The sequence below is a fragment of the Urocitellus parryii genome, chromosome 4 (genome assembly GCF_045843805.1).
Source record: "Urocitellus parryii isolate mUroPar1 chromosome 4, mUroPar1.hap1, whole genome shotgun sequence".
In the NCBI taxonomy this organism is placed as follows: domain Eukaryota; kingdom Metazoa; phylum Chordata; class Mammalia; order Rodentia; family Sciuridae; genus Urocitellus; species Urocitellus parryii.
In genome coordinates this window covers 161,306,202-161,322,050 of record NC_135534.1, presented here as the reverse complement: position 1 = coordinate 161,322,050, position 15,849 = coordinate 161,306,202, and the positions used below count along the sequence as shown (strand labels likewise).

At 38.7% G+C, this 15,849-nt stretch overlaps 1 protein-coding gene across 1 annotated transcript in view; it reads right to left on the bottom strand.

Moving 5' to 3' along the window:
* Acer2 (alkaline ceramidase 2) overlaps window positions 1–15,849 on the bottom strand; it is a 39,425-nt gene that overhangs the window by 21,292 nt on the left and 2,284 nt on the right. Inside the window, exons 2-3 of the mRNA XM_026397577.2 lie at window positions 7,937–8,051; window positions 7,071–7,212 (exon numbers count right to left, since the gene is read on the bottom strand). Coding sequence (XP_026253362.2) covers window positions 7,071–7,212; window positions 7,937–8,051 — 257 coding nt within the window. The remainder of the gene's footprint in view (window positions 1–7,070; window positions 7,213–7,936; window positions 8,052–15,849) is intronic.

Genomic DNA, 15,849 nt, shown 5'->3' with positions numbered 1-15,849 from the left:
TTTTTCATATCCAAACCATAAGTAAATTAATGGCCATTTCTGTGTGCCAATAAAATTTGACTTGCAAAAGGAAGACCCATCTGGTCTACGGGACATAGCTCACCAACCTCTGTCCCACCAAGTGAACATATAGGACTTTTATGAGAAAAAGCAGAGACTGTTATTAAACCATAAAGCTTCCTACTTTAAGATGAAAAAAAAAAGTCTACATATCTAGCACACAAAACTGAAAATTCTAAAAATATATGTATCTACTGACAACCTGCACATCTGGTAGGCACTAGAATTTGCTTGACAGGCTCTTGACATGACAAATCTTGGAAAAGTCATTGATACGCTCCTCACACACCTCAGCAGAGGTCATTTCAGTGGAAAAGAGTCAGAAGTGGCGACGTGATCCTGCACACGCTGCTTCCTCCCTCCTGGGGACCCCATTTCCTGATCTATAAAGTGGAAATGCCGGACCAGACGATCTCCAAGGCCTCATCTGTGACTTAAATTGAGGAGCACATGATTTTCCTGAAATTTCTGTTATTCCCCATTAGCAGAATTTGCTTTGGCCAAAAGCCTTAGAAGAGGTCATGGTTAGGAAATTAATTGGAATGAAATTCTATTATAAAGAAATCAAAGGGCATTGAACATTCAAAATACAAATTTATCTCTTAAATAGGAAAACCATTTATCATCAAGGCACAGGAAATCATTGATCAAGCTGCCAACTTTCTGACTGGAATGAACACGCCTTATAGCCCTGAACTTCTACCAGAGGAAAAAATACATATTGGAAAAGATCCAGGCAGCAAATCCTAAGAAGAATCATGTTTTTCTCCTGGCCTTAGCTGGGTTCTTCTGCAACTGGATGAAAAGCTGCCTTCTGTAGCACCAGGGTCAGCCATCATGTGCCTGACCCTGGGGACACAAAACACACTCATTCACTGGGCTTGAGGTTCTGACATGTCATCCTATTTGGCCTTGTGGGTTTTCTTTCTTTTTTTTTTTTTTTTTTTTTTTGTTCTGCTCCATTCTTTCTCCTCTCCTTCTGGGATGCTCCTTACATGTATTTATTTACCTTCTCACTACATTGCCTGAATCCTTTACATTTTCCTACACATTTTCCACCTTTTTGTCTCTTTGGGTTTTTCTGAAATTTTTCTGAAATTTTTTCTTTACTTTTTTTAAAAATATTTTTATTGATTGGATAAACACATAATCAGAAATTTTCAAAATGTATCAAGTCAATGCACCTAATGATTAGGACTCAGTTACAGGTATGACTGGGGAATAGGGTGATTAAAAACATAGGTGTTAGACTGAGGTCGTGGCTCAGTGGTAGAGCACATTGTCTAACATGTGTGAGGCACTGAGTTTGATTCTCAGCACCACATATAAATAAATAAAATAAAGATCTATATATAACTAATATATATGTATATTAAAAAAAAAAAAAAAAGGCAAGGTGTTTCATTTGGGTGTTCGAATCCTGCCCTAGTCACTTAGTAGCTGTGGAGCCTTTAGAAAGTAACAATTTTTCAAGTCTTTTTTTTTTTTTAGTTGCAGATGGACATAATATCTTTATTTTTATTTATTCATGTTTATGTGGTGCTGAGGATAGAACCCAGTGCCTCACACATGCTAAGCAAGTGCTCTACCACTGAGCTACAACTACAGCCCACAACTCTTCAAATCTTTCCCATGTAAAAACATGAAAGCACTAGTACCCATGGTATTCTTGTAAGCATGAAAGCACATAACAGTGCCTGGTACATGTTATGTATTAAGAAAACAACTATTACCATTCTCTTTATCATCATTTTGAGGACAAATACTGTTTAAAAAATATTATTCTTGTTGATAATATCACACTCTCAGGAAGAATCTGGCAGAGCCTGTGCTGCAATCCCCAGGGTCTCTGTATAATATTGCCAAATTGTTCAAAGGCTTGGGCTTGATGAAACATGTTTTTAAGGAGACTATCCACAGATATCACACATCAGGTCCAGAGAGTGTGGAGGAATGTTCTGGCCAATGAGGACATCCCGTGAACACACAATTCTGCAACCAGCAAAAGTAAACAGAGGTCATGTGGCCAACAGAAAGCCAGATAGCCCAGCAGACCCAAGTTATCAGAGGCCTCTGGGACAACAGAACTAGAAATTTCCAGAGAAGAGGGGCCTGACAGGGTGTTTTCTAAACTGTAAAACAGTATTTTGTCCTGTTTTCAGTTTTCCAGCCCATAGGATCTCACACTGGAACACAAGTTCAGAGAACCCATGGTACTCTTCTTCCTTTTTTCTCCAAACCAAAATCTGGCTACCCAGTGCCATTATCATAATATTATAATAACAAATATGTGACTAAAATCATTAGCTACCCTTAATCCAGTGGTTTTCAATCCTATCAAACCCTGTCATAGTCCTTTTTTATATTAAATATTTGGTAGTGTCCCTTTAGCTCTTCTGAAATAATATGGAATTTATGGATGATAAAACCTACCATCATTGTGACCACCAAATACATGTCCACAAACTTCCCAAATGTCCCTTAAGAGAAGGAAATATTCCTGGTTAGGATCCACTACCTGTTAGGAATAGAGCATAACCTATTTATAATAGAAAGCCTTGATATTTACAGTAGTACAGCATTTGACCCTAGAAGAGATATCAGAAAAAAGTGCAACCCTGTCATTTCAAAATCAATGAGGTAAGGCCCAGAGAGTTTAAGATTCCGGCCCCAGGATATCTGGCAACTGAACTAGAAGGACAGGTAGATCTCAGCCTATTCCCTTGCTATACGATTCAGAAATGAAGTGGGTTATAAAGTGAGAGTTTTTCCTAGATTCTATGGAGGCAAATAATAAAAAAGCACATATCAAGATAAATTATTTTTGTTTTTTCTCAAAACAAAAATATCTAAAATTATTAATAACCATTAACAGCTGAGTGTATATACTAAAGATGCTAAGCAAGATAAAAAAAAAGCCTTTCTTTTAATCCACCAATCTTATTGACAAAATGAATGTTAATAATTTACCTACTATTCTAAACATGCTTATTTCCCAGACACTTATTCAGCCATTTGTAATGGCTAATAAGTGTTCGTACTTATTGAGTTCTTATTCATATGAGGCACCCCTATACTATTCACATCATTTCATTTTCTCATTTATTTCTGATCCCATGAAGTAGCTAATTTTACTACCTCTACTTTACAGTGAGCAAAATAAGGTACCAGAGTTTTACAGGGAAAAATGGATTATGATTCAAAGCCATATCTGTCTATGTGATCCAAACTCATTTAGCCACGGTACTCTACTTCCTCTTCTCTAAAAATCTCACACTGGAACTACTTTTTTTTTTTCCCCTCAGTACGGAATTGAATCTAGGGGCACTTTACTACTAAGCTACATCCCCAACCCTTTTATACTTTTTCTTCTAAGACAGAATCTTGTTAAGTTGCCCAGGCTTGCCTCAAACTTGGGATCCTTCTGCCTCAGCCTCCCATGTAGCTGGATTTACATGCTTACACCATTACACCCAGCTGGAACTACTCTTTACATGTGTTAGGAATATTCCAGCAAAGTCTAGAAAAAAAATGAGGCAGGTAAATAAATATTAACTATCTAGTAAGTTAAGGCAGCCAACCCAGGCAATCCTGGTCTACAGAAATCCTGCTTTTGATATGAATTCTTTTTCTGACCTAACACTTAATTCTACTGCAGAACATCTACATTTCCATGGGCAAGGAAGCCCATGCAAAAAGGTCTGACCATCACTGGCAAAGTAAAGACTGACAAATTGAGTTGAAATCCTTATTTTCTTCCCTTAACATACACCATTTTTTCTTTGCTCATAAAAATTCTCCATGGCAATTCTCCATGGCATTTGTGCACATATCTCAAAAATCCTAGACCGAACTCTCTTCTCTGTTCACCACTGGCAGAATTAAGAGCTAATTTGAGTACTGGCCATGTCACTTAGTACTGTACAAAGTGCTCTTCAGGATCATCTCAAAGAACCCTGAGGTAAGTACTATTTATTACCTACAATTACAGATGAAAAAGCAGAGTCAAGACTAGATATATAGTTTGTAAGCAGTAAGGCTGACATTCAAATCTGAATGGTACCCAGCCATGGACTCATACATATGTGGTACTCAGCATCTTAAAAGGACCCTCCCCATATGAGGACAGAGCAGTCATATCTTTACCTCTTCCCCAGAGAAATGCCACATCGTACTAGTGATAGAAAAATCCCACATGGCCACAGACATCTCTGCCTCGTAGTATGTTTTCATTATTAAAGTTAGGAAGCTTTAATAACCAATGCATTATCCCATTTTCTTTTCCTGTTCATAACAACATGCCTCTACTCCTACCTCTAAGAAACAAAAAGAAACTTTTTTTATATAATTAACGCAATTAAAGCTGTCACTTGGGTTTTTTTTTTGGGGGGGGGTGTGGGTGTGTATGTTGTGTGTTGCTGAGGAATGAACCCAAGGCTTCACACTGGGCCTGAGGAAAGCATCTACCACTGAGCTACATCCCCAACACCTGTCACTGGGAATCTCAACCCAAGACTCCAGAATGCAACAAATAAATAAAACCCTTATTTCCATTTCTTCAGTTGTTGAGAGGCACAGTTTAGTCGGAATGACGCCTGGCATTTTGCTAGAAGGAATGGTTGAAAGGTGACCCTGCTCCGGGATTAGGGCGGCTCAGGGATTAGGACGGATCCTGCTGCCTCGGGCTACTTTGGAGTTCCCATTGAGTTCTCCCAGGAGTTTGGGGAGAATTGGCGCAAGGAGCCCGGTGAAGGGAGTGTGTTCCCGGGAAGTGTGTGTAGAGTGCCGGTGAGAGTTCGGGAATAAAGAGTTGCTGTTTGAACCTACAAGGTTTTGTGGCGGCTCGGTTATTTTGTGCCCAGCCAGACTGCGGCATTCAGTTCCTCACTTGCGTCCCTAGACTTGAGGTGAATTCTGAAGGAAAAGTGTTTTTTTAATATGAATTCTTTTACTGGCCTACCACTTAAATCTACTGCAGAATGCACCAGGCTCCAAGAAAGGACACTGTGACTGGCAAGGCACCTTGGGAGAGGGTAAGAAGGGCCAAAAGGCAAATGGTTTGCTTTTCAGGCAATCACAAAGTTCCTGCCTATGAAAACACCTCCTGACCCTGCCTGCTGCTCACACCCACTCCCCTGCCCTCACCAGGTTTCTCCTAAAGCTGAACAAAGAAACCGAAGATCAAGGAACTGGAGATAGCTGAAATCAACATTTTAAAGCATACTTTCTGGGCAGGAGCTGTAGCTCAGTGGTTAAATAGATGCTCAGCATGTGCAAGGCATGTGCATGCGTTCTATTCTTAGCACACACACATACATACACACACATACACACACATCAAAAAAAAAAAAACCCAAAAACTTAAGCATCCTTTCTCTGCTAACTAGAAAGCCTCAGCAAGATAGAGACCACATTTAATTCAAGACCAGGACTTTCTCTCCTCCTCATTTTCTTTTGTTAAGTAAACTTCTTGAGGGTATTTCTATCTGTTAGATGATACTCAAAGATAACACTATGTAATTCAAGTCCTACTTTCCAGGATAAAGGCTGTACAGCTAATCCACTTAAAGTGTGTTTTCTCCCTACTTCATTTAAAAAGAAAATTTTAGTGTTAAAATTAACATGTGCTCCTTGTTTAAAAAAAAATCCAAGCCAGTTCAAATTAAAGATAAAAGTGCAAGTTGAAGCTCTTCTCTACCACAATGCTCAAGAATAGCCAATGGCAGGAGCACGGCATCCTCATCCTCCCAGACATGTTTGTGCACATAGAAAAACATACTCAAGAAGAATTTAACTCATTCATTCTAAAATTAGTATATCTGACACACAATTCTAGAATGTGCTCTTTGCAGCTAGTATTCCATAGACACTCCTCCACCTCAGCCCACTGGAACAGCCTCAGTCTTCAATCGCTGCATAGATCCTGCTCCTTTTCAGAGTTCCAGAAAAACTATAATGAATTATTTTGTTCTCCTGGCATAACCTTCCCTGCTTGCTTCATTAATCCATATTTTGTTTATCCATAGACTGCATGCATTTCAATAAACCACCACGTTCTGCAGAGTAATATGTGGGTGATGTGTTTGGGGGACATTTCTCATCTTTATTAGCCTGCCCCTCCTCTGCCTGCAGATGGTAACAAACCTCACACAACTTCTCAGCAGAGCTCTCTCTGACCAGACTCGAAGTCAGCACCCCAAGCCATTGCTACATCCTTACCACCCTCGATTTTTCAACACAGCCTTTCTCACGCTCTAACATGACATTATTTGTTGATTTATAGACTCCCAACTTCAGTACAAGCTCTTTATAAGCAGAAACCCTGTCATTTTGTTTACTGCTACCTCCCAGTACTTAGAAAAGTGCATGGTATAAAATAAGTGTTTAAATATATTTACTATTTATTATTAAATAATAAATATTTACTATTTATTATTATAAAGCCTTAATACAATAGATATTAAAATGCATCCCCCTTCCTGATATTCTTGGGTTTCCTGCTTGGAGATATGTGTGTGTGTGTGCATGCATGACTGTGTGTGTGTATGTATGTGTGTGTATGTGTGTGACCAGAACCCCCCCAAAAAAAATGCAATTTGAAAACCAGCTCTATAGCTCCAAGAATCAGATCATCAGCATGGATTCTACTTTATATGTATAGCACTGCTAGAGCTGGATTGCATTCAAAGAAAAGTTCTAGCAGGAAATCAAAGGTGTTTGAGCTACTATCCCAAAATTTCTCTCCCATTGAATGTCTTTCCACTGTTGCTTGTATCAGACAAGTATTAGATATTTGACTTTTTGTCTCTACCAGTTTATAAATTCTTTCCCAAGTGTTATGAACTTGTCTTCTTTTATCTGTCAGTTTAATTGTACTGTCAGATCATAAAAATCAATGGACATTAAACAAATATATGATTTTTAGCACTAGGTTAAGCTCAATCATCAGCTATTTTTCTTGATGTGCACACACACTATGCGAAGAGCAAAAGTGTTCAACATAAGCTTACCTGTCATTCCTAAAGATCTTTGGCAGATACCTTCGGGGGAACCACATGGCCAGAGCACACATCAGAACCCAAAGGATTGCAAGCTCATCGAGCATCTGACCCAGGAAACTTAGGGTTGCATGGAAATAGACAGATCCAATTCCTATAGCAAATTATAACAACAACAAAAAAAAAGGTCACCACAGAAGAACAGACTACAAATTCAATTCACTGCCTAAGATAGCCCTTCCCTAACTGTTATCAGAATCACCAGATCTCTTAAGAAACTCATACCACCAACACATGCAGACTTCACTCAAGCCTAGCAAGAGGATTTCAAATACAGCCCAAATACCAGCACATCAGAACAGTAATAATTGCACAGTTAAGTACAATGTTTTCATCCACAGAGCCTTTGTGGGAACAGGCAGTAAATAAAAGTCAACATTGTTTCACTGTTAAGAATTCCCAACCTGCCTAGGAGAGGAAATGGAAATTGCACAAGAATTTCACAAAACAATGAGGGACACAATGTCTAGTTTTTTTGTTTTTGTTTTTTGTTTTTCAATTTAAGTGCATTGGAAACCACAGTCTCACCAGAATTCAATTGTTTCACACAACTTTCTTCAGAGAATTGCACTGGCACAACATGAATGGCTAATTCACAAAGAAGTCTCAAACACAGCCAGGAGATAACGACAGCCAGCCTTGTTATCAAACCTGCATTCGAGACTCCTGACTCTTACTTTTGCTGCCAAGCAAGTGAAAGAGTTTACTAAGACGTCACAGTGGCTTTGGTTTATAAAACACTGTGTTCAAAGGGGACAGGAAATGTGCAGAATCCCATTTCCTCCCTTTCAGTTCATGTTCCCACATGATCCACTTACCCACTACTACTAGGAGAGTCCATATTAAATAGATGCCACTGTTGAAGCATGTGGCATACTGACGAAACAAGCACATGCAGATGGGCGGTAAAATGAAAAACAAGACGTTGCTGATCTGGAGGAAAAAAAAATTGCAAAACAAAAAGATGTTTTTGTGCACAGACTAATTACAAAGCATTCTTACTTGTAATTATCTTTTTAAAGATAAGGTCTATACTAAATAATGATTTTTTTTTTTTTTTTTTTTTTTTTTTTGTACCAGAGATTGAACCTAGGGTCACTTAACCTCTGAGCCACATCCCCAGCCCTTTTTTTTTTTTTTTTTTTTTTTGAGACAGGCTCTCACTAAGTTGCTTAGGGCTTCGCTAAATTGCTGAGGCTGGCTTTGAACTTGTAATCCTCCGGCCTTAGCCTTCCAAGTAGCTGGGATTACAGACAGGCATGTGCTACCACATCCAGCTGCTCCCAACAATCTTCTGCCAACGAGACCAGCCCTTTTTCCCAGGCTCACAAGATATCAGATCTCTAAGTTTCTCCTTAGTCACCCTTTTTGAGCTTTCTCTTCTTAAACATATTTTTAGTAAAGATCAAATTTATAATTTTCTTTCCAACTTTCAAATGAGATCATTGTAGGGGCTGGTGATGTAGCTCAGTGGCAGAGTACCTGCCTAGTATGCATGAGGCCCTGGGTTCAATCCTGGCAATGGGGGAGGGGGGAAGATAAACTGAGCATTCAGTTCTTTAATTTAATAGTGTGTCTTATTGGACACAATATATTCCAAATATATAGTTTGAATATGCAATCAGTATTAAAATATCATCAGCCAGGCTTAGCAGCACATGTCAACAATCCCAGCTACTCTGGTGGTTGAGGTAGGAGAGAGGATTTCAAGTTTGAGACCATTGGCAATTTAGGGAGACACTGTCTCAAAAAAAATATATTTTTAAATTAAAAATAAATAAAATAAATAAATATAAATATTATAAATAAATATAAATATTATTGATGAGAATCTTTACATTCTTTTGTTCTTACTAAGGATTCAAACTCTATTGTACACTTTGCACATACAGCAACCCTCAGTTTGGGCTAGCCTTGCTTCCTGTGATAATGGCCACATGTGGTCACAGACTGCCATATTGAAAAGCATAACTCTAGAACCTCATCTCTCATTTTTAATTTATTGGTTTTTTTGTTTTGTTTTGTTTTTTGGTTTTGGGTTTTTTTTTTTTTCAGGAACTCACAGCCAGCTTTTATTTCAAGAATTTTTAAAATTGAAGCAAAATTCACATACCATAAAACTAACCATTTTAAAGTATACAGTTCAGTGGAACTTAGCACATTCATATCATCAGCCATTACCTCTACCTAATTCTAAAATGCATTTATTACCCAGAAAGAAATCCTGTGTTGCCACTCTCCATTCCCCTCTCCCAGAACCCCTGGCAACCACTAATCTGCTTTTGTTCTGTGGATTTACTTATTCTAGATATTTCAGATTTATGGAATTACACACTGTGTGACCTTTTGTGTCTGGATTCTTTCACTTAGCATGATGTTTTTAAGGCCAAAGTCATGAGAGCAGAGCCTCTGGAATAGGATTAGCACTCTTAGAAAAGAGGTGCCCAGGAGTTGCCCACCCCTTCCACCACATGAGGACTGCAGGAAGTCACATCCATGAAGCAGAGAACCCTTTCCAGACAACAAATCTTTAGTATCCTGATCTTGGACTTCCCAGCCTCCAGGACTGTGAGAAATAAATTTCTGTTGCTATAAATTACCCAGTTTAAGATATTTTGTGATAACAGCAAGAACAGACCCAGGCACTGAGTAATTCTATGTTCAATTGATTACGGAATTACAAAACTATTTCCTCCAGCAGGTGGGTTTTGTTTTTGTGTGCGTGGTTCTGTTGTGTTTTGCTTTGTTTTTTTTACATTCCCACCAGCAATACACGAGGGCCTACCTAGCCTTGCCTAACACTTGTTATACTCTGGTTTTTGTTTTTAAACTAAGGCCATCTTGGAAGGTGAGCAGAGGTAGGAATACTCAGTGACTGAAGCTCATCTAATTGCAGAATGAGGAGGGCCTTGCCTGGGACTCTGCCCACAGAAGTGCATACGGGGGTGAAGACAACAGCTGAGTCAAAATGAGCATTATTGATGGGGATGGAGTAGGAGGGTTCATGGAACAATATTTTAAGAAAAAAGAAGGTTTCAGAGATGGGCAGATGAAGTCTGGGAAGCCCAGGCTCAAAGGCTTTCAGAAGAAAGGAGTAGTCATCCATGTTGGATGATACAGGAAAGCCATTAGAGGACACCTCAAAAGAACCATGAGGGTGGGCTCCTAGCCTGAGCTGTAGGGGCAAGGCAGGTAGAGGGTGTTCCTGGGGGTGGGGAATCACAATGGTGCACAACTAAGTTAAATGTTTCAGCAAACCCCAGAACTCAGAAGCCAACACCTTCTGTGAGTGACACAGTATTTAGAAAGGAAAGGAAGAGTAGAAGAGAAATAAAACAATCCAAGAGAAATACAAAATCCTTTGTCAAGGCAGGATGGGGGCAGGGCTACTGCCTATAGTTAAAATCTAGGACTGAGGGGTGGGTGTAGCTCAGTGGTCCAGCATTTGCCTGGCACAGACAAGGCCCCAGGTTGGATTCCCAACACTGAGACTTTCAGTCTTGGAAATAAGCCAGTTTTAATTTGCCAATAAGGAAGGAAGGAAGAATCAGGGCAAAGGTTGACATACTGTATACACAGTACATTTGCTTTCTTTGTGGCGATCATAATCTTTAATTTTCAATGGAACCATTTAAAAGAGCAGAGATATTTGTGGGTTAAAATGAAGGGACTTCAAAGCCACCCCTTGCTTTAAAAGGGGATACAACTGAGGCCCAGAAAGGCTCCAAGAGTGACCAAGGTCAGAGAGACAATCACCCAGAGCTGGGGCAGCCATCTGGCTCCTCCCATTGCATCACCCTGACTTCCACCTTCAACCCATCCTTCCACATTCTGAACTCCTAGCCTTCTCTTTTCAATTGATATCTTTTTTTTTTTTTAACATGGTGTCATTTTTTAAACACCTTTATTTTGCTTATTTTTTATTTATTTTTATGTGGTGCTGGGGATCAAACCCAGTGCCTCATGCATGCTAGGCAAGTGCTCTACCACTGAACCACAACCCCAGCCTTCAACGGATATCTTAACATTGCAAATTGCATCATACAATCTGCACATATGACCCATTACATGATTTAAAGCAAGGCTTTCTTTTGCTAAACATAGAAATAGAAGGAAGAAAAGGAGACAAGGGGAGAAAAAGATGGGGACAGAGAGAAAAAGATGGGGGCAAAGAGAAAAAGATGGGGACAGAGAGAAAAATATGGGAGCAGAGACAAAAAGGGAAAAGAAAACTGGAATCATTATACCATAGGTAAAATTTCTCCCTTCCTATGCATGAATGAGTTCTCCTTTTGAGAAAAAATATAAAAATAAAAAAATATGTTACAGACCAGAAGTCTTGTTTCTACTTTGCTCCCCAGAGGTAACCAATGTTCTATATTCATAGTCTTCAAGTCATTTTTTTTGCATTTAAATGAATATATATATATATATATATATATATATATATATATCACTTATTCTAACATTATCATTCTGCAGCATTATTTTCTCATTCGACAATATGCCTTGCAAACCTTTCATCTTAGTAAATGCACATTTTTTTTTTTAAAGAGAGAGAGAGAGAAACTTTTTAATATTTATTTATTTTTTTTTTTAGTTTTCGGCGGACACAACATCTTTGTTTGTATGTGGTGCTGAGGATCAAACCCGGGCCGCAAGCATGCCAGGCGAGCGGGCTACCGCTTGAGCCACATCCCCAGCCCCAGTAAATGCAGATTTAGCTCACTTATTCCAAGTCCTGCATATGGCTACAGTTTATTTAGCCATTTTCCAGAGGAAGGAGCACCAACTTGCAGTCCCACCTACAATGTTAGAAAATATATTTTGACTTTAACCCCAGTATATCTTCATTGCTTCAATCTCCTTTGTTTCAAGTAAGGATAGATATCTACTGCCAACTTGTCGCCCAAATGACTCTACCAATTTATATTACCACCAGCAATTCATACATTAATCACTTTTAAATATATGTATATAGTATTCAAGAAGGCATGAAGTCATTTACTATATCTGCAGTATAATAAGACACTTCAACAACTTTTTTCCTCCGGTACTAGGTATTGAACCCAGTGTCACTCTATCACTGAGTTACTTTTTATTTTTTATTTTGAGACAGGATCTCACAAAGTTGCTGTGGCTGGCCTAGAACTTGCAATCCTCCTGCCTTAGCCTCCTGAGTAAACTGGAATTAAAGGCATGCGCCATCGTCCTCAGCACTTTAACATCATTTTGGGGAGGTAGGTACTGGGGATTGAACTCAGAGGCACTTGACCACTGAGCCACATCCCTAACCCTCTTTTGTATTTTATTTAGAGACAGGGTCTCACTGAGTTGCTTAGTGCCTCATTTTTGCTGAGGCTGGCTTTGAACTCGTGATTCTCCTGCCTCAGGCGCTGGAGCCGCTGGGATTACAGGCATGCACTACTTTGCCCAGCTTTAACATCATTTTTAAATGCACATATTATAGCTCCATTCAGAGCACTAGTCTAATATATTGAAATCACACCAATGCTTCTGCAAAGCCCATCTACCAAGGCCTGCTGGCTGCTACTGTCCCTCTTGAAGACAGCAATGTTTGTAAAGGAAAAGACCAAATTCAAGAGAGATTCTCCTCAAAACAAAAAGAGGAAGGAGTGCTAAAAGAAATGTAGAAAAGTAAATGAGTCATAGTTAAAAGAGACTCAGTGGCTCCATCTCTACTGAGAAATGAACTTTCCTTCAAAACTCTGCAGGTCACTGAAGCTGTAGAATATTTCGGTCAGAGCACATTTTTAAAGCTTATTACTGGATTATCCTTTGGGGAACTGGTTTGTTTAATGCTTGCAGATTTTTTTTTAATTAAAGGAAAAGCACAACTTCAAAATGTATTAATTATTTCCTTTAAAAATTCCTCATTTTATGAATTCCAACATAACATGTGCTCCAAAATAATCTCAAGAACACACTGCAATCTCATCCTGAGACGTCGAAATGTGCACTTTCCCAGAAAAAGGGTACATACTAGCAAAACCACAGGGTGGAAACTTTCTGAACAGTAGTTTCATAAACAGCTAAGGACTTTTTCCCTGCTTGAGTAAATTGTGCATGGTGATTGTGTGTCGATCACTAACTCTCCATTCTACCATCCCACTCCTGCTTCTGGCGTGACCAATTGTCCTAGTTTGCCTGACACTGAAAGGGGTTCCCAGGGCATAGGACTTTCAGTTTGAAAATCAGGAAAGTTTCAAACAAAACCCAGGATGAGTTTGGTCACCCAACTCAGAAGGCTTCTTGCAAAAACCCTCTACCCCAGCCCACTAGTGCTAACCCCATGCAGAGTGCTAACAACACCCTCAACAAACTGCACACACCACTGTTATGTTATGGCCCTCACTACCCAGATGACATTTTCCAGATCTGGTCTCTGTGACAGGCCCATATTAGTGTACCCATCTAAATGCTAAATAGTATCTAAATGCTTAGATAAACAGACAGGCAGACAGGTTCTGCCCTACAGACGGTGGGTCATGGACTTGGGCATGTAAAGAAAGCACATACTTTGTTGAAGATTTTGGGGGACTGGAGAGATAGGTAAGAGATCATGGGCTGATTTTATGCATGAGCCTATATGCTGTGAGACTTTTTCAGCACCAGTAATTTCCTTCTGTTGCCTGAGTTTCTGCCCAAAAGAGTCTCCAAAGGCCAAGTCCAGTGGTTAAAAGACAGACTCCACCTTTCTCCAAAGTGGTTCATCTATGTGAGTGGGGCCTTAAAGCTTAAAACATAAAAAGAAACTCAAATGTGGAGGGCTGGGCTATGGCTCAGTGATAGAGCACTCGCCTAGCACATGTGAGGCACTGGGTTCGATCCCCAGCACATAAAAATGAAATAAAAATATTGTGTCCACCTACAACTAAAAAATAAATATTAAAAAATATCTGTATGTGGAAAAAAACAGTTCAAAGGCGAATAAGTAAAATGCTATGAAAGGAAATGATGTGTTCTTGGAAGAGATATTCGTTCTTGGCTGAAACAAAGGATAATGAAAAGATCTGAGGCAATAGTCAAACACTGTTTGTGGAAGTTACATCAATGGAGTCTCTTTAGTGGGCCATTTAGCAACAATAATCAGTATTTAAAGTGAACAATCTCCTTCACACAGCAACTCAACTAAAATTAGGACTTTTAAAAGTGCATCCAGATGCAGATATGAGGATATTCACTGCATGACTCTTCAAAAACCAAAATGAAAACAATAAAACAAACAAACTGCTCTAAATGTTCATTGATATGGGGTTGACTGGTTAAATGACTTATGGCCAATCCATTAAATGGGAAAATATATGGACATTGTAAGAGGAAGGCATCTCTATCTGAGTTGATATGCAACCATCCCCAAGACATATTTAGTGCAATAAGCAAGATGTAGAAGGTTTTGGATAGTGTAATCTTGATTGGGTTGAAAAAAAAAAAGTTTTGAGTGTTTGAGAATGCACTATACATACATATTTTACATAAACACACAAATACATGCCTAAGAAATGTCTGGAAAGATACAGGAGAGAGGGAATTTTTTACTTTAGAGCTCTGTACTCGAGTTTTTTTTTTTTTTTTTACCATGTATTGTGTTATTACTTTTATAATAAACAACAATACCAAAAACTATTTTAAACAATTTTTTTTTCACATCATGAGTTTTATCTATGGACAAGATGGTCCCAGTACAGGAGTTTTAAGTTAAAGAATAACTGAATAATAAATATCTATAGTATGACAAAAGGTACTTACAGTGGCATTTATACTTTAAGAGATCTCTCTAGGTAGATAGTCCATATGACCAAGTTCTAACTCCACCTCTTCCATTTTCTTGGCTTCATCAACCTACATAAGTTGTGTATGCCCTAATGTCCTCCTCTATCAAGTGCATATAAAAAGTAGCACCCACTGCCTAGAGTGAGTATAGAGTACATAGCAGAGCTTCAACACATGGCAAATAACTCACAGTAGCCAGTATAACTGAACTTGTACGAGTGTCATGATTCCCTTAAGACCCATTAAGAAGGTTCTAAATCCCTTTCCCAGTCTTCTCCTGATTTGACATCAATTCCTTTAACTTTTTCTCAAAATTGGTAATGATTAGTTTCTTATAAAATAAATAATTAGACCTGTTTTCTTATTATTAGAATTGAAGGAGATGTTTATCAACAAGTTATTTATCAAACAAAATGTTTATCACAATATAAGAGTAAGATAAGCTCAGGTGTGTCCTGTGATAGCATCAGAAGATAAGTAGAGCCCTGGGAGCACAGAGGAAGAGAGATTTTGCTAAATTCTTCAAATCTACATTCAATAGTCAGGTGATCAATTTCTTCTCTGAGAATAGAATATTCTCCACATTGCCAGAGCAAATTTTGTGGTTTATAAATATTCTAAAAAATAAGGTTTCCAGGTGTAGTGGTACTTGCCTGCAATCTCAATGACTCAGGAAGCTGAGGCAGGAGGATTGCAAGTTCAAAGCCAGCCTCAGCAACTTAGCAAGACCCTAAGCAACTTCATGAGACCCTGTCTCAAAATAAAAAATAAAAAGGGCTAGAGATTTGTCTCAGTGGTTAAGTTTCCCAGTACCAAAAATAAAATAAAATAAATAATAGGTCTATCGTATGTATCTGCTGGCCTAATCAGCCACATACACTGTATTTGAACATCAATGGTTCATTTCTTTAAAAAAAGCCTTCAAGGGCTGGGGTTG